Genomic DNA, 21,698 nt, shown 5'->3' on the forward strand with positions numbered 1-21,698 from the left:
ATGCCGCGTCAACAGATCAACCTGGAGCCTTACCGGGAAGAAATTATCACGCTGTTCCAACGCGGGATCAGCAGTGATTCCATCGGTCGTATTCTGCAAAGTCGGTATAACATTCAGGTGAAGGAACGGACCATTCAGTCTCGACTCCGACTGTGGGGATTCGCAAACGCAGCCGCACCACAACTGCAGACGAAGTGCTCCATGCACGCATCAAGGTGCTCTTTATGCAAGACAAGCTGACCGATAAGGCAATGCTGAAGCTCCTACGGGAAGATGGGTATGAGATTTCAGAACGAACCCTGCGTCGGCTGCGGTTTCAACTCGGCCTTCATGCCAGAACCCCCACCTTTGAACATGATCGCGGAATGAGACCAGTTTCAATGCCTCTGTCCATGACCATGTCAGTACCGATGATTGCGGCTCAGAATGGGCAGGGCCTCTAAAGTCCGGCCTCGATCGCTTCATCTATCGTATCCACGCAAGCTCTGTACCCGTTGCACTTGGGGATCGGCCCCTGGGTTATCATCACCCCAGTCGCTGATCTCTGCTATGGCACGGATACGGACGCTGTGTTGTTTTTTTCTTTCTCTCTTCTTGACCCCACGCGACAACTACCGCCACGACCTGTTTTTGTTTCTGCCTTGCATCCTTCGAGTCTCTTTTCTCCCCAACGCGCCAACTCAAGGATTAGCTTGTCACCTACTGCTGTAAGATCTCCGCTGCCGGCTCGCCTTCGGCCTCCAGCTTAACCCCTCAGCAACACCCACTATGCGCCAATATTTTTTTTTTCTTTCTACACTGCTCAGATCAAGGGAAAGAGTAGCTTTGGAGTTGTGCAGCTGTAAGAGCCTCGCCTTGTGTTCCACGCTAATCGCTTTTAGGCGGACAGGTCATGGTTTCTTCAAGCTTTCATGGCGATCTGCACAATCTCAACGAATCTGTGCCCATTTGCAAGACTCTGCCCCATACATGGCGATGAGTCTTGCTCTTCGAACACATACACTCACACACAAAAGGGAGATTCGGCACAACCAAATCACCCGCCCGCGACACTGTAAAGATATTCATCATCATCATTCTTATCATTCTCATCATCCTTCTCCGCCTTCACTATGCGACTCTTCCGACAGCGACTTATGCCCCCACACCAAGCCAAAAGCGACAACTTTCCCAGGCGACAGATGGCAAACTCCACGGATGTTTTTTTTGAATATAGACCCGGCCGATGTAGCCCTCGGACATATTTGTTTTTCCTCCCGCATAATATTTGCGCATCCCTGTATTTATTGCTTGCTGGTGGCCTGTCACCAAATGCAGATACACTTATTGAACCTCATCCTATGCATTGATTGCACACCGTTGACGGCAGCCCATAAACAATGTCACGTGACATGACGTCCGCCGTTCGGAGAAGGCTTCCAATAAGGAAACCGCAACGGCGGAAGGTCATCTCCAAATTCTGGAGGTCAGCCGATTGCTCGCCCATCGAAGAGGCATTCTCAACGAGAGATCAACAAGCCGTAAGCTAGTGGCGTATGCGATTGGCGGCTGCTTTCTCTCGCTCAATATGTCTACTCAGTATGCCAGTGAGCCGAACCCCACGGCCTCGGCGACACTCCATACGACCATCGGTCCGATTCACATTTCCCTTTTCGCCAACCAGGCGCCGCTTACTTGCAAAAACTTCCTCCAGCACTGCAAGGACAACTACTACGCCGGCACAATCTTTCACCGTATTGTCCCAGACTTTGTAGTTCAAGGTGGCGATCCTACGGGCACTGGATCCGGAGGTACCTCCATCTACGAGTATCCCGAGTTCGAATATGATCCCGAAGCACGCGACCCGAACGAGCGCGTCGTCCTTCGAGATGAAATTCACAGTCGACTGCGCTTCAATCGACGTGGCCAGGTGGGCATGGCCAAGAGCGAGGATGGATCATACGGAAGCCAGTTCTTCATCACGCTGGGAAACACGGAGCGGGAGATGAACGGGCAATGCACGTTGTTTGGGAGACTGGAAGGGGACAGCATCTTCAATGTGTTGAAGATTGCAGAAATGGATCGTGTAGAGGGAACTGACCGGCCCATTTATCCCGTCAAAGTGACCTCTTGCGAAGTCGGGGAATTGGGACCTTTGGCAGGGAAATTGAAGGATCGGCAAACCATCTCCACGGCCACTGCAGAAGCCGACGAGCAAGCGTCCAAAAGGAAGAACAAGAAGAAGAAGGCCGCCAAGGGAGGAAAGGTCTTACTTAGTTTCGGCGACGACGAAGGGGACGAGGGCATGCCCATACGTCCAGCCAAGCCAAAATTTAACACCAAATTGGTCGCCGATGTGTCAGGCACAGACAATGAGACCACGGCGAGGAAGACGTCACAAAATACCACTGAAAAGGAGCCCTCCTCCACAATTCGCAAAAGACCTCGATCCCCTTCACCAGATCGGCCTCCCTCACCCGTGCGCAAACAAAGAATCAAAACCCCCGAACCGCAAGCGCAATTACCACTACCAGACCCAGAATCGCCCTCTCGCTCTCCAACCCCAGTCTCTCCACCATCCAAGGAAGTTTCTTCGAAGCTCTCGCGAATGGAAGCGGAGATTGCTTCGTTGAAAGCGTCCATGCGACGAAACGTCGACATCGGGCCTGCCGACGTCGGCCGCAAAAAGTCTGCTCTCGAGGCCATGATCCCTGAGACGGCTACTCGTGGTCGAAAAAGGCCAGCGCCCGGTTCGACCAACGGCGCCGCGGCAGGCTCAAGCTCCAGAAACTCTGCTGAAAAGGCAGCGCTTGACATGTTTAATGCATTCAAAGCCAAGCTTGAGGGAGCAACAGAATCCAAAGGTCCAACATCACATAATCACACCAATGCCCACTCTCACGAAACCGAGGCCAAGGGTAAATCCCATCAGGAAGATGCACAAGATGAGGATGAAGAAGCACAGCTCTGCGATCTACATTTCATCGCCAATTGTCAGTCCTGTAAATCGTGGAATGATCCCGATGCCAACGCAGACGAGGACGAAGAGGTTCATGATCAAGGCTGGCTGAATCATACCCTACGATTCGGCAAAGACACACTAGGCAAAGATCTCAACTGGAAGAAGGAACATCCCGATGATGCGGATTCGCTGATGGTGATTGATCCGCGAGAGAAAGAGAAGGATTTGGGAGGGCCGAGTGGACGTAAGAGAGGATTGCAACGAGACTGGGAAAGAGAGCGCAAGCGTGAGAGAGCCGGAGAACGAGAATGGGACCGTGCAGGCAAGTAGAGGTCAATCAGTATTAATCGAAAATAATATATCAATCGCCACGGGGGATGTTCTCTCCACGGCGCAAAGACACATTCCACCTACGTCTGCCATTGACGATTTTATTGTCTATTAGAACCTTGATCACCCCTGAAGGTCCGAAAACTTTTCCCTAAAAGAATCGGCTACTAAGAAAATTGCCTCAATGTAGAAGGATCAAAACAACTCAGAGGGCCAGTGCACCTGTCTTGCCAGCCCTGTTGGATGCCTTCTAACTGTTTCTGATTAGCCTCTGAACATGTCAAAACAGACCCTCCCTACGGCCTAAACGCGGGGGAGCTGGTACCTCCGGGCAACCTTGGAGGTTCCAGCGTAGATTGCTCGAATTGACCCAGGCAGATGGATGTTCACACAAAGATTGATTACCTTTTCTCAACCTTGGAGAATAGAAACACGAAAAGAAAAAAAAAATCACCATTCCACCTAAACACAGAAATGGATATGAAGATGAATCCTATGCACAGAAAACGCCATGCTTTTCACCCAGGGGTATTTGATCAAATGCGTTCCTATCTCCTGCGTCTCTCTGAATCTCTCCGGCATCTAAACCCTGCTTTGATCATAAACTACTTGCTAGAGGCAAAGTATCGCGTTCAAGCCCCAAACCCTGCCAACGCACGCTCCACCTCCCATGTAACGCTCAGAAAAGAGAAGGTTGCCCAAGAAGAAAGGAATCAAACTTTGCGGCGCCGTTTGGCTGCGCTTCCACCGTCATCAAGCTCGGCGTCGGGATCATCGGCGGGAGCCGCAGGGCTGGTGGCTTCACTATCGGTCAACTGCTCGATGATGCGGCTGGAATCCAGGTTGCCGGATCCTGCGTCCGCACCATAACCGGTTCCGTCAAATCCGTAGTTGTAGGAAGGATCCTGAGACTGGTGACTGTGTGGAGTTTGGTTCTGCGGGAACAAGATCTCGTCATTGAAGGCCATGAAGTCATCCACACTGTCACCCGATGGAGCGAGGATCGAGGGATCAGGTTGGTGAGCCGTGGTTCCGAGACCGGCTGCCGATGAATCGACCTCTGGCACTTGCGCCGCGGCTCCGGGTATGTCGGTGAAGTAATTCGCATCGAAGATTTGGTCGAGGTCCATTGGGGGGGCACTGTCATTGTTCAAGCCCGGGATGTTGCCAGTGGGGCTCAACGGCTGGAGCAAGTTAGTCAAGTCCTGCACGGAGCGATCCTGCTGGGCTTGTAGTCTCGCCAGGCTGTCAATCTGCTGTCGAGTCTTGGACAGCCGATTGGAATAGTCTTGTGGCATCGGTGGCGGCGTGGGAGAGATCAAGGCGTTATTTGCGCTGGCCGAATCGGCATGATGTCCAGTCTTGTTGGCCATTAGGCGGAGCATATCGGCACGTACACCTGGAGTGATGGCGCCATTGCCCCCCTTCTCGAGCGAATCTAGAACATCGGGGAAATGGCTAAGAGTGCTTGAATTCGCGTGGCGGGCGTTTGAATTCTGAATCACAGACATCATTTCTTTCTGCGGTAAGTCGTCTTCAGAGGTGGTTCCAGGCGGGAAGTTCGTGACAGCTTGACGAGGACTGGTGTCAAGTAATTCTTCCACGTGTCCTGGTTGTGAAGCACTTGGTTGACGAGTACTACTGCGTGACCGACTTTCGTAGGTTCCACTCGCAGCTGGGGAAAGGGTAGTCGCCCGGTTGCCTCCATGCGTAGGAGGCGGCGCTTTCAGTAGCAGTGGCTGTCTTTTCATTGTCCGCTGCCCAGTTGGACTAGCCATCGATGCCATAGGGTTGAAGCTGAAATCGTCACCCATATCCACGATGTTCCCCTGCTGGTCACCGGAGATGGCTCCAGCAAAGGAGCTTGCGATGTTGGTCGCTGCGTCTCCATTTTGGAGACTGCGATTGTACACCGTTGCCAAGAAGGTCAGGATCGCATTGATGGAGTTTTCATGGCGCGTGTGTTGCTCTTGGAATGTGGCAGCTTGGGCAGACAGCACTTCATGATCCCGACGCAGGCTCTCAATGTGACTCGAGATTCGCGCCTGTTGCATACGAATTTCATTTAGGGACTGCACAACCTGGTCAAGTCGCTCCTTGGGCATGGCCGAATCAGTGAGCAGAATCAGCAGGGAAGTGGTGAAGTGGGCGTGTTCTCGGTCGGTCCTCCCGATGACCGGCTGCCCCCTCTTCGCCATACTCGTCGATTTCATTGTCCTCCACTTCCTCGGTCTTGATGCGGGCCCCAGCCTTGCTGCCTTTGGCACCATGACCAGCCGGGTTCTTTGGTTTGGAAATCAACCAAAGCAGTTCTGGATGACCCCGTTTGAAATAAGGATTAGAGTATTCTGATGGACTCTTGTTCTTGCGCTCACTGGCACGCATGGAATTGTCTGACAATCCGACCTTCTTGTGAAAGCCGTACATGTTCAGCTGGCGGACAAAGGAGGCATAGTTGTTATGTTTGAAGAGCTCCGGGATCAGGCGTCGGGCGAATTCATCTTCATCCAGGACAATGAAAGAATTGCCATCATCGGACCATCGAATTAATTCGGTGTTCTTCGATTCATCTAGGAAGCTGTAAAGATGGTAAGTAAGGTCCACTTAGACTCGAAACCTCGGAAGAAGCCATTACCTGCTAAGCTTTTGCACAAAGGGCGGAATCTGTTTTCTCTTTGAAGTAGCCTCTCTCTTCGCAGCTGCAGCCCGAGCGTACAGCTCCTCAATTGATTCTCCCCACGCGCCGTCACCCGCGCCTGTCCCAGCATTATTATCAGCATAAGGTACAGGAGACTGCTCATAGCTGCGACTCCGACTGATCAACTGGTTTTGGGGGGTACGACGCGCTAGCTGGTTTGAGTTGGTGGAGATTGCTGATACCGAGGGAGCCAATGTGGAGGCGGTCAGGTCCTGGCTGGCTGCATATGCGGCGGTGTTGTAGGCGGATGGATCAACATAGGAGTTGTTCACATTGTTGGCGGCTGGGTTTGAGCCCCATTGCAGGAACTGATCATTGGAAAGCTGTGCGTTCGGGTTGACGCTCTGATAATTCTGGACCAGCTGAGGGTGAGTTGGCGGGGCGGTGCCCGGGGCAGGCCGCTTACGCGTGATGCCCTGTGAGTTCATTGTGTTGTGGCTGTTTCGGTATTCTCAAGACCAAATGTAATGTTCGTTGGACCAAAGATCTCGTGAAAGGAAGAGAGCGAAGTTGAACCGGGGGAAATTGTTCCTTTTATGTATGACCGGCCTTGAGGCAACGCAAAAGGCGGCGATTGATGGACTCGGCAAAGATCCAGAGAAGTAGCCTCAATGATAGAGTACTGTCCGGTCCCTTCCGCCTCCTGATTTTGCGTGTACAGCACGGAATCGGAATAGAAACAATCGAACTCTCACGCACGTGGAGAGCAAACGAACCAAGCCTGATCAGACAAGCTAGGAACTTTCAGACAATGCGCAAGTCGATTGGCACCGAGAACATAAACCAATAAGCACAGCGATCCTATTGTTGGTCGTCAAGCTGTCTGAACGATGAGTATAGTGCTGTGCAACACACCACGAGGGCGGGCGATATCTGAAATTCCGGCCGTGAAGCGACCACGGTCAGCGCAAGTGAAAATTCGACATTCAGCCGGATAGACGCAATTTCATTCAGTTTCAGAGGAGTTTCTATGTGCGATTCGGCAAATGGTGTTGCTGACAGTGAATGCGACAGGTTCAGATGTCACTCTGCAAAGATGCGACCACTTTGGACTGGAAAACTGCGCTGGCGACGATGAGGTCAACTCGAGTGGAGCATTTGCCAGCTCATACCGCTTTCCTGAAATTGGCGGGGCCAAAGTGTGCCCCCAGTGCTGTCATGTTGATGTCCCCACCGGAGGCGGTCAGAACTGCGGCCCAGAAGTTGGTCAAGAGACAATCTTGCCTCTATTTAGAGAGAAAGCGAGGTCGAGTCAAATGAACATATTGATGAGACTCGAAAGTGACTGATCAATGTGAGGAAATCATCACCTACAGTCTGTCAAAGCTGATGCTTTCCTCTACATGTTTCTATCCCCGGATCTCAGATGCTGCCATCGTCTCCGACAATCCTCCGAAACTCTGCTTCAAGTTGCATCCACAATTCGGGCTTTTTCTGGGTGAAATTGCTCACAGCTAAAGGAGCTGCCAAATCCTCCCTCATACGGCGCTCATCCGTCGTTCCATTAAGTACTGCGATATGTCCCAGCGCCATCACAAGTGTGTACAGTGCGGCCGCTGGGCTGATTCCAGTTTGAGTAGCAAGTTGCTGGACAGGACCGCTACGCACAAGGGCCGGGTTGGCCGTCAATGTCCAGAAGCTCTGGTAGATGATTTGATGTTCTGCACAAAATATTCGCAGCTCATAGTCAAAGGAAGTGTCACTGTAGAATCGATTCTGGACCACTGCCGGCTTCACCGTAAGCTCTGGGGCTGTAAACAAAGCCTGCAACACGGGAAGAGAGCAGTTCGAGATGCCAAGATTGCGAATATAACGTGGCACATAACTCTCTAGAGCGTGCCATGCCTCTTTTGTTTCGCTGATAGTCGGTAGAGGTGAATGAATCACCATGGTGTCAATATATGCATCTGATGCTGTGCCCGGGTCCGATGAGTGGCGGAGGTTAGAGAGAGATGACTTGACAGATGCATGGACTTGTTCAGTCACCGAAGCCCTGGCATCGTAGGGAATATTGTCAAGATCCTGTGCCGCTACAGGGCTGAATTTGGTTTGAATCTAACCTCGGAGTCAATACAAGCATTGGGCCACTTGAACCGCTTTTTCTCTTCCCAGACACTTGGTGGACAGCGACATGACGTACATAGAGCTCTTCCCGACGGACAATATTGTCTGCAATCGCTTTGCGTATCCCCTCACCCACGAGGTGCTCTTGATAATGGCGAGGCTGTGCTGCCGTGTCAACAGCTCGAAATCCCGCATTAATTGCGCTATAGACCAGGTCGGCAGTTCGTTCTTCCTTCCAGGCCGTGCCGTAGATGAATACAGGGAGAACACTGAGGACAGATGGCTCTATCCCTCGTAAAGTGTACTTGTCCCACACCTTTGGGATAGATCTGGCCATGTCGGAAAATCCCATGATGAGACAGTTCTCGAGAATATTTGGGTGGTTTGTCTTCGGGATTGTGCGTAGGTAGGAAATGGTTTGGCTACATTACGGCTCTTGCGAGGCGGTCAGTACAAGGAAACACGAATTGTTTGATGTCAGGTGAGGATTGGATTGTCAGTTGGTGCATCCATTTTGAAGAATCCAAAATCGCCTACCTTTCAGTAGAGGTGCGCTCACTCCCCAAGACACCACCTCATGGCCAACTTTGTCTTACTATACATATGGGCTCACATTGAATGGAATTGACCTCGGCTCCTTCTGCAGAAGGAACACATGACAATAATCTGCACACTTTTCTGGCCTTCTTATGATGACAAACCTTCAAAAAAAGGCAGGTTCCATTGATATCTCTTTTTCGTTATCGGCGTGCTTTAGCAAGCAAGCATTTGGGTCTCAAACTTTCTGAAAAAGTGGACTCTACCTTCTATCTCCAGCCAGTGCAATACATCATCGTGCCCAGAGACGGGTTCAAAGAGCCCGGCTTGCCCGGGGTTCCCTCTAAGCGAAGTATCGATTTGGATTAGTCTTAATTCCCAAGTATACTTTCTAAGGATCTCAATGAAAATTTGAATGAAGTTTTTTTTCAAGGAGTTGGCTTGATTCTACTCCGCAGTGCTGGGATAGAGTGCAGGGTCCATCACAGTATTGCAGAGTGTCAAGGTAGGGGAGAAAAATAATAAGCATTGGTAGGTGGAAGGTTAATCACCTAGCCATTCACCCGCAAGTCCCTGAATCACAATGTATCTTTGGACGTACAGTGGATCCCGCTTGATGGATGGTGTAGAAGCTTCTTAATTCCTTTCCACCAAATTCTTTACCGGAAATCTCAACTCTCTATACTTGAGTTCTCTAGTACTTGGTAGTCTGGATATATTTTCACGACTTATCCCCTCCGCGATGATGTCTACTTCCATATTCTTTGACAAAGTAGGTACTGCATCAATTCAGGTATGTATGCAGCCGACAGGGGTCCTTACGTACGCCAAGAACGGCGGAGCGGCCCCGCAATAGTGGCTTAGATCGGTCAAAGCGCACATTCATTGCCTTAGGCACCAATTCTGTCTTTGCGCTGCAAAGCAGTTCAAAGCGTCTGATTTTGCTTCTCCAGTGAAGCCTAGGAAGAATGGGAGATTTCCTTTGCTCCCATGTCTGTAGCCAGAACTCTTCGCATGTCTCGTAGATCCGTAAAAAGATTATCCAGACTGGGTCATCCGTATCTTTGCTCGTAGGTATCGATCTACCGTTCCCAGCTTTAGGAACTTCAACTTCAACACATCCGTCACAGTAACACTCTGCGTTGTCGTAGCTGTATCAGTAGTAGAGGATCGTCTCTCGCAACAGTGTGAGCTACCTAAATATAGGCTACATGAATGTTTAGATAGTAGGCAGCTCTTTTATGGTCAAAATACATTGGCTGTAGAACACTCTACCGAAGATGAGGCCTGCTGATTGATCATCGCTCCGCATTTGATGTTGATCTTTGCAGCATCTACGTGGGCTATGTCATTTAGCCGCATATACATGGCCCAATAAAAGCCACATGCTGTCATTTTGTCCAGCGAAGGGACCAAATGCATGCAGTTATTGGAGCGTGGGGCCCATCGTGTCCATGTAGTCCCTGCAGGGACTATTCTTGTTCACGGACGACCGGAACGTTCCTTGAAGGTATCAGGAGAAGTATAAAAGTTACCTGAGCTGTTCATTCCAACCTCACCAAAAAATCATCATCCCACACATTCTTCTCTTTCAACCATCAATCGTTCCTCTCCAATTCTGAGAAGCTATTAATCTTCATTATGCATTTTCATCGATTCCTCACCCTCGGCGGTCTTGTTCTGGCTGGCAGCTCTGCACTTGCTGCTAAGCTAGAGAGGGACAATGTGCCAAAACGTTGCTTAGATGTCTGCGGACCTGCTCTCGACATCTCACGAAGATGTGATGATCAGAATGACAATGACGCTGCTGAAATGCGATGCATCTGCAACGCGAATGGTGCTCAGACTCAAATCCCTATTTGTGCTGCATGCATCAACGAAAACGGTCAACACAACAGCTCTGATGGGGACCATGACCATGACCATGACGGTGACCATGATGGGGACGATGATGGCGATAATGACAATGACCGCCGCGCACTTGGCCGCCGTGACGACTATGATGATAATGGTATGCACCTTTCCCGATGTTTACCGGCTATATACTTTGACGCCTAGATTAACGTAACCACCTTTCTAATTCACAGAAGCCCTCCAACTTGTCGACACCTGCAAGTTCAGTACCACTACCTACAACCCTACCTCTGCCTCTGCCACCTCTGCTGCTGGCACAATGATGACCACTACTGCCGCTTCGACCACCGGAGCAGGTGCCCGTGCAACCAGCACTGGAGATGCTGACCGGGACTCGGACCGATCAACTGGAGCTGCCGCCACCAGCACTGCTTCGCCAACCGGCAACGCAGCAGCATTGATCGCCGCTCCAACCATGGTCCCACTGGCTGCAGTGGTCGGTCTTTTGCCTTTTGCTTTGCTGTAGAGTAAGACATGCTGTACTTGGACTTGGCGATACACCTTTTAGGACTCAAGAGAGTGGGGAGTAAGTTGAGCTGGATGAGAGGATCTTCGAGCTGCCCAAGTATTCTGCCGTCACAAGAGATGGATTTCATATTTGCGCAGTCCTGTTCTTGCTGTGAGGAAATACCAAGACTGGTTTGAAGCATTCCAAAATGCTGAATCTGTGCCCCCTCGCCAACATCGCGTTAATCTAGTTTCTCTCATCAAACAATGGATTTGTCTTTTACAAAGATTTGTTTCTACCCTTTACATCGAAGAACCCGGAGTGCTATGGGGGTAGGACCGTTGGGTATAAAATGAACAATTTAGTCTCTGTACGCAGGAAAATATGCTACGCTAAGCAGTCGTTATTAGAGTTTCACGCAAGCTCAGGCTAACAATATCTCTGCCGGCGCTTCACTCGTCGATATCACCACTGTGACTACAGCCATCTCGTCAGAATCTCGAGCGCCCTCATTTGTTGGCCATACCTCATACCATCGAGATCACAGCCGAGTCTTCGTCAGCCCCATCATAGCACAGATCAGACAGATCAGCCTCGACCCTGATCCGGGACTTCTTCATCGCAAGCCTGAAGGACCACCGGTAGAATCAGTGAGCCTCGCTGTAAGGGCGGCTCATGTCCTAGAGGACCTTCAATAGAAGATACTGTTTGTGACCAATTTTGGACCCTGAAAGCAGCCTATCGCGCTAGTGAATTGAGTGAGTCGAGATTCGGAGCTTTCGAGCCTCCAATTCTCATTGTTGACATGAAAAGAGGGGAATTAGTGTTTTCCCTGAGAGCATCAGATACTACGGCACCATTCACGAAAAACTGGCAGGAGCAAGGCCAACTTGACGCACGACAGTTCTCAGCATGTGATCAGACTTCTCGGTCCAAGCTCTTTCCATTTTTGAGAACATGAAAGTGATAGGAGTACAACAAACTAGCAAAGGCGGATCGTGTCCATGAGAATATTTACTGATTTGAGGCCAGACAGAGTACTTGACATACCATACTTGCCTGGGACCTCAGGCCTATCCCAACCTCAATCAAAGCATCGTGACCTGGTCGAGCGAAGAGACTGAACCATGTCAAGATGGATATAGAGAAGAGTGAAGTTCCTATCCACCAAATTTTTGGATAGTCAAGACGTTGTTTGTTTTTTCTGAACTCGAAGGGCTGAGGTCAAAGAGCTCATACAAATGACGCTATCCAGGCAGGAATGGACTAGCTCCCGCTGTCATAATGAAGCCTGCTTTCCCGAACTGTCTGCTTTTTCACTCTTCAACTCTGCCAACCATCCTTACCTTTTTCATACTCAACTCTGTTCATCGCTCCAGTCAGGTTCCTTAGATTCTCTGCCTATCTTCCATTATGAGATCCCTCTCCAACAACCCGATGGCGGACCGTGCCTCTCTGAGGCTTAAATACGCAAAGGCTGCCTCGGATCTCCTCAAGGCACTCAGCTCTGACCCAAAGCTCACGTACTCAAGCAATGACCTCACGAAACTCCGAGTTAGTCTTGGATCCTTCAATCCTGTGGATCGAAATTTTATCACGTCCAACTTTTGCCTCTTCAAACCGATGTCTTCTGAGCAGGTCATGGAATACTCGCTCGATGTGTCGCAACAACCTGAAGGCACTCGCAACTTATGCAATAACTATGACGAGATGTACCAACATCCCACAGGTGTGACAGGCCGTCATCTTTCGGGCACTATGAGTGACAACGCAGAAACCACCTTCCTTTACCTGAATAGACACGTTGAAAGCTCATACAAAAAGACAATGCACTGGCCCGAATCTCTTGCTGAAGCCTCAAATTGGAACCAAATCAGGGACGGCAACCCATTCTCAGATCTTCCATGGGGGCTACTCGGGGGCTATTCCTTGACTAGCCAGATCCCATCTTGGGATGTGCGGGCTGATTACGAATGGCAATATGACTACCGTGACCCAGGAACGATTTACCCGCACATGATGCTCGTCATGAAAACCGGTGCAGTTGCTATCGAAGGTGAACTGCTTTTTTGCGAGCTAGGATGTATCACCCAGGTGATTCAAAATCGTTTGCAACAAAATGAATTCGAAAAGACCTCGCTTTTCCCGGTACAAGATCAGAAACGTTCTATCAGGTTTTTGATTGTATGCTAATTCAGTCTGTTTTGAACTTGATAGGTGTTGATCATCTCGCTGTTCGGACCACGCCACGGACGTCTCATTCAGGCTAGATTCAACAAGTCTGGTGTATTGAAGGTCAGGGCCTCGCCTATCTACAGCTTCGTGCGCAAGGACGAGGCACCTTGGAATCTTTTTCTACGCTATTACGCCTGTGAGCCTCGCGATGGACCAGAGATCGAATTTGGTGACGATGAGGGGGATATTGTATCCCCGGAGACGCTCGAGTATGTTCCCCCTCTGAATGGTGCCAGCAAGAATACAAACGCACCTGTTCAGGCCCCCAAAGGCGCCCTCAATCTACTGGAATCTGAGAAGGAAAATGCTTGGCCTGTGGAAGACGAGACCTCATCATGCCATGATCTTTGAGTTTTGCATATTTCTGTGTTGACGAGATTCTCTAAAAGATCAGATCACTGGAGACAATTTGCACTTCGATGATGGCCTCAAAAGAGATTTAACCAAAGATTCATGAGAGTCCCGTGAGGATTATCCACAATTCTTTTCTTTCTGAAGGTACGGAAGATGTGTATTCAATCGGAGTACTAGTTCCAGTGAGCGAAAACGCGCTAACACTTTCTGTTCACAGCACAATTTCATGTTCAAGCTCGCTTAAGTGTGCGGTGATGCTATCTGGGAAAAGGGGGGCTTATTTCATACCAAGTCAAAAAGTACGCCACCTCTTCATCTATAATCCTGTTCGTCACCTCTTGCACCCACCCTATCCCCACTACAAGTTCATCGCTTGAAATTACGAGGTCGATCCTTTTATTGCTCTAGTTCAACAGCCCCAGATTCTTTTATCACTCAAATAGGAATTCCTATCCAGAATCTTTCTCTTAGACTGTAGCAACAGGTCATCGTCGTAGATTAGAGAGAAATGTTGATTTCTGCAATTGAACACAATCAATGCATGTTTTCTTTACGGGTATAGAATGGTGTATTAGAGGAGCAGCACAGAGTCCAAAGGTATACCTAAAGATGTTGGGACCAATCACGCCCGGAAAGCCTTGGTATTGGGAACTTCATGAATGCGAAGTGACCTGGTTGACACATGTTTCTCGCCCTGCTACTGATGTAAACATGCACAATAATTTTTTGATAAGCTGGCGAATGGGGAGCATGGTCATGAATAAGTCTCGAATGATGAGTTGAAATGTCCCTCTCAAGCCTTTATTCCTCCAGAAGGGACACTTTTACCACTTTCCACCGTCTCAGGTTTGATCCTGTGCAATGCCATAGAGAACTCGAGACAAGCATACCGAAATTGTCTGGAGCTTGTCCGTTCAACAGCCAAATCCTCAAATACATGGACAGTGATCATGCCGATTTCACAAAGCAATAGTGAAAGCACAGGGAATGCATTTTTCTAAAATTTGGTCGCTTCTTTTTTGACACTTACCAATTTCTATCCAGAGAAGCGGGCGATCGACCTTTAATTCCAAAGAGCTGCTGATTTTATGATCCACGTAGATTATATTCTAGTTCTATCTATGTCCATCGCCATGTAATTTGAATATTTACACCTCAATTACTCAGTATGAAGTTGCCGACATGTGAAATGAAGCGGCGAATAACATTAAAAATTGTGGAAACGATGAAAATTTCGACGCATACAGGTTGAGAGGCTTTTCTGGATGGAGGAGACTTGGTATAACCTCCGTTCTGCTAATCCAGTTACAAAGTGGAACTGACTGCTGTCTAACATTAGCAGAGTGTGGCACCTCTTGTACGAAACAGGCTGATGCCCGGTTTGAGCGTCGGCCCTCGTCGTTTATGATTCATCTGACACCAAAGTGACCACCGGCGCTTACAGGTCTTATGTCAATCATCTGGAAGAGGTCATTTGTACTAATCCGAATTTCGGATACTCCCCATTTTAATCCGTAAGCCAGCACGACCGACAGGGATCAGAGCAGCCAAGGATCGTCAAGCAACTACCTCGTGGTCCTGTGGTCTTCAGGCGGCCACGTAAGAATCAACCTACCAAAAAATGAAGAAAATATTTCTTCTCAGTGTCAGCAAGCGGATTGTCTAGTTTTTCTAGCGAAGTCCACGGTATAGTCACCTATTGATAAGCGATCCGAGTACCTACAACAATGTTAGCTCTAGTGTTTATTTATAGAAGAAGAAAAGAGACCGGGGGTTGTGATACTTGCCGTTGTGACCGAAGCACTGCCCCGTCGATCAACTGCGCTAGACGAAATCAGCCAGTGGCGACCTAATCAATGCAACCGCCAATGCCAGGTACTTAAGTAAATCGTGGTTGCTATCTCTATCAAAGATATCTCGAAACAAATGATGTCCTTCCAAACGATCCCAAATTTGGCGTTTTAATAAGGGAGGGACTGAGCCTGAGGTATAGCTCAAACACCCCTCACCAGAGCTCTGAGTATTCAAATATCGATAGCATTCCCTTAGGCCTGCTCAAATATGATCCCTAGGACTCGACAGACGTTAAGCTGGACGAAAGAGTCAGGCTCATGGATCTTTTTCAATCGTACTTCCCCAAAATAACAAGAAAACGGTAGGCCGAACCTTGGCTCTTTTCTCTTGACTGCCGATGGAATTGATGACTTTGGTAGATATTTTCCAGTGATTGGTCTCTTTCCCACCCAAGTATTCGTCGTCAGTATCATGGTGAAGTAGCGTCTGCTCTCCAATAAGCGCTTAATGTGGCAGCCGCAATAACCTAGGTAAGATCTCGGAGGGTGACTTTAAGTCCTCCTTATGACCGATTTCATCGCACATACGCGTGCAGTCATCTATGGTATAGGGGAGAAAGAGGAGAAGATGACTTTGTGGAGGTTAGATGTCACAAGTGCACTATGGGATATACATAAATTTCGAGGTTTTTGAGGGCTCAACCCCGATGAAGGGCAAGATTGCAGACTCACGATGGACTCTCAAGGCCGCAGGGAACGTATGCATGATACCTCAGGGTCGGTGATAGACTCAACTTGGTCCGAGCTCTGCGGAACCATGGAACAAGCGGTGTAACGAGATGGGCCGTTCCGTTTTGAACCAAAGTATGGACAAAACGGGATATCTACCCTGTGGACTAGGTTGAGTATCTTGTTTCTTCTTATCCTTCTTCCTCCTGGCTATGTATTCACCTGCAAAGGGGAATGCCTAAAGACCCCAGAACCAAGGACTGTAACATCATATTCGGAAATGTCTTTGGTAACTCGCCCCCCTTCGGGGTGGCAAGGTGACCTAACCAGGCCTGATTGGAATTGCGCAGAGGGTCTCTCGAGATGAAGAAACCATTCCTTGTTTGGACAAGAGACCTGCTAATAGGATTTGAATCGGACTCGGTTTAACGGGATCAATGATGGTCTGAGGAGGAGCTAGGAGAGTCAGCTCCAAAAAAAACAGGCTTGGGTGGTTCAGGCAGGTAGCTGTAATGCGTGTATATAGACGGGAAAAAGGTAGGTACTACAGTAAATGGCAACCCACGGCACGTTTGCCAGCAAAAGAAAAGGAGCTTGAGGAAGCAGTTGAGCTAGTAGAGCATTGGTTCATGGATCCAAGTGCAGTGCCACCCGGAGCTCAAAACAGTGACTCCGAAGAGAATTCAAGCTTCTGCATAGACTGCTTTGTCAGCTCATGCTAGTTATTCCAAGTACTGCACTGTGCTGATGCTCAACGAGAGGTACAACATAACGTGCGGAGCAATGATCACCATTCCAAATGGCAATTTGGAGTACGATGGACATGAAGAAACAAAAAGGAGCTCCTCTATTCGTCATGGTACTAATGCTTCACACTAGGCAGAGTGGGCACCAAGGCCACAATAGTACCGGATACATGTTTGACCCCTTTTTAAGCCGTCAGCGTCTCGAATTAAGTATCGAGCACGAGACAAGGTGCGTCTCGAACAACGCCTCTCCCCATCGTTCGGACCAACCACTGCATAACGGCAGACGGATCGTGCAACAGTCAAGCCCCGTGTGCAATTTCGGGATACCTCCATCCGAGTATTCGAGAAGGAAATTTCTCGCCCCATCGGCGTGGTTTCTATTTCAGTTGGTGCACTATTGGCAGTTCGAGGGGAGTCCGGAACTGGAGCTGGAGTGGCTCCTGCTTTCTCGTCCCCCCTCTTTTTCTTTTCGTGCCTCTTCCCCGGCCAATCATTTCTTTGAGATGCAATTTTTTTTTAACTTTTGGTCTCGATCTCAATGTTCTTTCGTTGGCGAAAGAACATTGAGATGTTGATGAAAAGGTAGAGAGAACCAGGTACCGGGGATTTCTCTAAGCGCACGGTGTGCTCTCATGCCTGGGTCCCGCCAGTGGCTCGGCCTTTTATTTGATTCTTTCGCGCGCCGGGGGGGGGGGGGGGGGGGGTGGAAACAACGTGCGCATTTAGGCTGCATATCGACAGGATCTCCGGTGAGCATGACACCCCAATGGAGCTGGTATTCCTGATGCCCCGATTCGCATGGGAGGGCGATTTGTAAAGGTTCAAATGTCAAACGAACCTGATTGGTCAGCGGAGGGCTGCTTTAAGGTGACCGGGATTGGAGGACTTCTTCCAAATGACCATTCTATGAGGAGCATTTACATGATGGGTATCATTTGCAACCGTAATTGCTCGAGTCGTCGGAGGGGGGGGGCATGGACATGAAATCCACTTGACCAACGCGCCCGCAGAAAAGGGGGTAGATCGAGGACATGGGCGGAGAAGATGGAAGATTCCGCACAAGTCAGGTTACGCGTCGAGAAAACGGTGGGTATTTTAAGTGGCGGCACTATGCTCCCTACGACTAGTCTGTGGTGCTAGAAGGCGCCGTGGAAGGTTCTGTACAAAGTCATGGAGACCAGATCCCGAAAGGCGCCAGCCTCAAAGAGAGAGAAGACGAGAAAAGCCGACAGTCTTCATGAGAAGTGGAGATGGGATTCCACAGCATCAACGGTCTTTCCAGCACCCGAGGATAAAGTACTGTAGAAAGGGGGAGAGCCAAGAAAAAAAAAGAAAAGAAAAGACCCATGAAAAATGGAGATTCATCTCCTACGAGCCGGGGCCGTTCTCGGAAGGGTAATAGGGGAGAAGAAAAGAGGCGCGGAATGATCAATCCGTCTTCCGTGTGGATCGACTGCCTTTGAGTGAACTGAAATCTACCGTATCCAGTCCGGAGTACGCACTACGCAGTATACGCTCTCAAAATCTCTTCAGGGAATAAAATCAAGAGAACAGAGTATGTATGCCTGATATGTATTACCCAGACACTCATTCAGGATGGATCGAGAGATAGAGAGTGAATGGCCGGCCATGATGGACGGACAGGACAGGAGAGGGAGGAGACCAGACGGAGGAGTGGAGAGGCGGAGTGGCATAGCTGAGACATCATTGAACCCAAACAGCCGAAAAGGGCTCCCTGATGTGGCTAGATTGTCCAGTCTCGAAAATCCATCTCGCAATCATCTAAGGGGGGAAAAGAAGAAGTGCCGAACCTCGACGGTGCTCTGGCGTTGTTCCATCATGAGCGTGGGAGTCCGTGAACTTGGGGCACGATTGTCAGACAGCATTCGAGTACTTCACGAGAGACTTCATGGACTTGACAAGATTAAACACAAGGATCAGAGGAGAAAGGCTTAGAGACCTGTCTACATGACGACATGGGCAGGGATGGACAGCGACGTGGGCCGATGGAGCTGGACCAGAGGCATCGCTCAGCATTTGAAATGAATGATCTCATTCGCCACAGGCAGGACACAGGAGGAGCCTTACACGATGCCGCACATTAGTGACGCTGGGTTTGTTTGCGCGTCTGCAGACTGCAATCTGCACGATGCACATACAGACCGATTGACATCGTGCAGGACAATCTGGAATGGATCGGCCGTGAAATATAGATGACGGGATCAATCGCTCATTGGACATGCCATCCGTACTATATTTGATGAGCAGGTGTCTTCATTTACCACGGACTCGAGGCGCGTCGACCTCCAGCCCGGACTGGCTGCTCCAGGGCTCGTGGTCGTTCATGTTGTATTATTCGCGGCCTAATTCCCAGCTGGGGGGGGGGGGGGGGGGACCTGTCCAATTACGCAACCGCGCTCCTATGGGGTGGTTATTGGAAATATCACCTGAGTCTTCATCAGATTGACCATACTCAGTCTTCGCTTAGAAATTGTCGGTTTCTTGTAAGTATAGAACGAGGGACTTCGGCGGTTGATCGGGCAGGGCTTAATGTATCCATATGGCGGCAGACGGGGAGACCAAGTGATTTGAATTTGATAGATGAAATTGGCACGTTATAATTAGACTCAGGCCAAGTCAGACCAGTCCACTCTAGTTGACCATCTCCTTCTTTTCACAGCCCGTCAACACCTTCGTCTCTCCGCCACTCCCCTCTCTCGCTTTCTTCGTGGTCGCTCACCCTTCCCCTTTCACGCTCCGCTCATCGCCTATTCGGACGGCGATGGCTCATAATTTACCTATGATCCCGGACAGGGGAACCACTTTGTCATCCTTCCCTTATTTGGGGGGGGGGGGGGATTCATTTACCTTAGCGTCGTGGGACGACGATCGTCTTGTCTTAGTGTGTTCTAGTGGGAATTCATGGATCCATGTGGGATGCTGGACTAGGGAGCTTCATCGATTTAGTAATTCCAATCTATAAATGCCGGGCCGCCTCACCCGGCGTCTCTCATCCATTCGACTTGATCTTTTCTCGTTTTTCCCATTTGGTCTTCGTTTTCCGGTCCTTCTGTGTTCTCAAAGGCATCGAAACGTGGTGTCTCTGCGCTTCCTCCCTGGCGAAGTCCTGGAACTTTAGAACGGCATTCTGAGAATTTGAGTCTCAGCTCAGGCCTGGATCTTACTGACAACGGTGGATAGTCCTCGCAGATAGAGTTTGGGTTCAGTTGACAACGTGCATCCCCTGCATTTGGATCCCACCTGCACCACATTGCGCATTCTCGCTGGCCCTCCATTCTGGACTATCTTCATTCTGATCTGCTTTTCTCTTGGGGTGGCCTCCTTACTCCCATCTGGGTTCCTTGGCAACCCTGCTCCAGTCATCCCCACGGTGCCTCTTGGTGCCCAGTGCTCAGGTGCTCAGGTACATACCCGTCGAAGCCTCGACGACCCTCTTCGAGATAGACTTCAGTTCCTGACTCCCGGGCGACTGGCATTTGGTTCATTGAAATTGATCTGCATCCTTCCTGAGGCGACTTGTGCCTGCCCCGACCCAACCAGATTCGTGAACTGGAACGAGTGGACCGACAAGTGATCGGACCGACAGATTCGCCCAGAAACCTTTTTTTTTCTTTTCCCTCACTAGGTCTTTCTCGACTCCTGTCTCGTGGTGGTTCCCGTTTTTCCAGGCACACACGGAACCTCTGCCCTCTTTTTCTCTTTTTGACTCGTCTCGTTTTGGGCTCACCAAGCTGTTCTTTCGTGGTCGATTCTCCAGCTTTCCACCATCTCTGAGACCTCTCGAGAGCGCCTGGTTGGTTGGATCAGTGTTGCTTATTTGGACTCGTTACGATCGTCGGATCGCCTGATCTTCCCTTGATAGTTTCGAGTATTGCCTTCCAGCATCACTTGTTCCGTCGAACATCCGCCACCCGATCCTCTTTTCTTCTTTCTCTCCCTCTCACACATCATCCCTCCGTCTCGCGTCTTTTCTTCCTCTATCTGCCTCCTCTCTCTCCGTCTCTCTCCATTCTCAAGGACCCGAATTTGAGAACACGGCCTCCCCACCCATCATTGACACACCCAACTTCCCCGGCGAAGAAAAGCGTGAAAGGCTCCACCGTGGAATCTCTTCTTTCCCTTTTCTGCCTCTCTTCCTCGTACCCGCCCCTCCTCTCTGCTCTTCTGATCGGAACTACTTTCCCCCCCCCCGCCCTCCTTCCTCCTCCGTCTTCTTCCTCTCCTCTCCTCTCTTCTTTTTCCCTTCCGCTGCACTCTTGACGATCCGAACGAGCACGACCTTTCATTTTGCATCCGTGAGCGATTTGGCTATTTGGTCCCTCGTCTGGTCTAGACTCGTGGACGGGAATCTTTTTTTTCGATTCTCATTTTTTCGATTTTTCGATTATTTTTTCCCTCCCTTGATCTCCGCCTTTTGCGATCGTTTCTGCCTGTCTCATCCACACGGTGCTTTGTGCAGTCGTCGTCTTTCCCGATCTCTCCGCACAATTCTGCAAAAAAATTTCCCTCCGCCGCACTGGACTAGTCTTCTCCCCTCCCCCCTCCCACCCAATTCATCCGGCGTGTTGGTCTCTCTCCGCTCCCGCAATCGTGAAGCAGCCAGCAGTTGTCGATTCACCCACAGCCCGTCAACCCCTCTCATGATCCTATAGTTCCGTTCCGCCGACGGGTCTCCAATACGCAAAAATCCCATCTCTCGCCCAAATTCGCAAGTCGAGTCTGGAAAGGTAGTCCATCCTTTCGTGTCTCGGCCTCTCTCGATTGGGAAAGAAAACAAAAGAAGACCTCAGCTCGGCAGAAATTGGAACGTGAAATTAGTTCCGTTGGGGAACTTTGTTGTGGTGGAATCCTGCTTGCTCACATTCCTCGGGCGCCTCCTCCCTCC

General features: G+C 49.8%; 6 protein-coding genes across 6 annotated transcripts; 4 read left to right on the forward strand and 2 right to left on the reverse strand.

Annotated features, from left to right (window-relative positions):
* Positions 1 to 443, forward strand: POX_a00036 (uncharacterized protein; the record flags this gene model as incomplete). Its single annotated transcript, XM_050108986.1, has 2 exons — positions 1 to 104; positions 173 to 443. 2 exons carry the CDS (start codon positions 1 to 3, stop codon positions 441 to 443), a joined length of 375 nt encoding a protein of 124 aa, XP_049972754.1.
* A 1,124-nt stretch (positions 444 to 1,567) lies between these two features.
* Positions 1,568 to 3,271, forward strand: POX_a00037 (Peptidyl-prolyl isomerase cwc27; the record flags this gene model as incomplete). Its single annotated transcript, XM_050108987.1, has 1 exon — positions 1,568 to 3,271. One exon carries the CDS (start codon positions 1,568 to 1,570, stop codon positions 3,269 to 3,271), a length of 1,704 nt encoding a protein of 567 aa, XP_049972755.1.
* A 713-nt stretch (positions 3,272 to 3,984) lies between these two features.
* Positions 3,985 to 6,397, reverse strand: POX_a00038 (uncharacterized protein; the record flags this gene model as incomplete). The annotated part of the gene is made up of 3 exons (XM_050108988.1): positions 3,985 to 5,437; positions 5,472 to 5,849; positions 5,907 to 6,397. 3 exons carry the CDS (start codon positions 6,395 to 6,397, stop codon positions 3,985 to 3,987), a joined length of 2,322 nt encoding a protein of 773 aa, XP_049972756.1.
* A 934-nt stretch (positions 6,398 to 7,331) lies between these two features.
* On the reverse strand, positions 7,332 to 8,385 carry POX_a00039 (uncharacterized protein; the record flags this gene model as incomplete). The annotated part of the gene is made up of 2 exons (XM_050108989.1): positions 7,332 to 8,024; positions 8,110 to 8,385. 2 exons carry the CDS (start codon positions 8,383 to 8,385, stop codon positions 7,332 to 7,334), a joined length of 969 nt encoding a protein of 322 aa, XP_049972757.1.
* Positions 8,386 to 10,211: 1,826 nt separating this feature from the next.
* Positions 10,212 to 10,950, forward strand: POX_a00040 (uncharacterized protein; the record flags this gene model as incomplete). Its single annotated transcript, XM_050108990.1, has 2 exons — positions 10,212 to 10,581; positions 10,658 to 10,950. The coding sequence occupies 2 exons, from the start codon at positions 10,212 to 10,214 to the stop codon at positions 10,948 to 10,950; spliced, it is 663 nt and encodes a 220-aa protein (XP_049972758.1).
* A 1,395-nt stretch (positions 10,951 to 12,345) lies between these two features.
* On the forward strand, positions 12,346 to 13,518 carry POX_a00041 (uncharacterized protein; the record flags this gene model as incomplete). The annotated part of the gene is made up of 2 exons (XM_050108991.1): positions 12,346 to 13,080; positions 13,150 to 13,518. 2 exons carry the CDS (start codon positions 12,346 to 12,348, stop codon positions 13,516 to 13,518), a joined length of 1,104 nt encoding a protein of 367 aa, XP_049972759.1.
* Between the last annotated feature and the right edge of the window lie 8,180 nt (positions 13,519 to 21,698).

Source organism: Penicillium oxalicum, chromosome I, assembly GCF_001723175.1.
Source record: "Penicillium oxalicum strain HP7-1 chromosome I, whole genome shotgun sequence".
Taxonomy (NCBI): domain Eukaryota; kingdom Fungi; phylum Ascomycota; class Eurotiomycetes; order Eurotiales; family Aspergillaceae; genus Penicillium; species Penicillium oxalicum.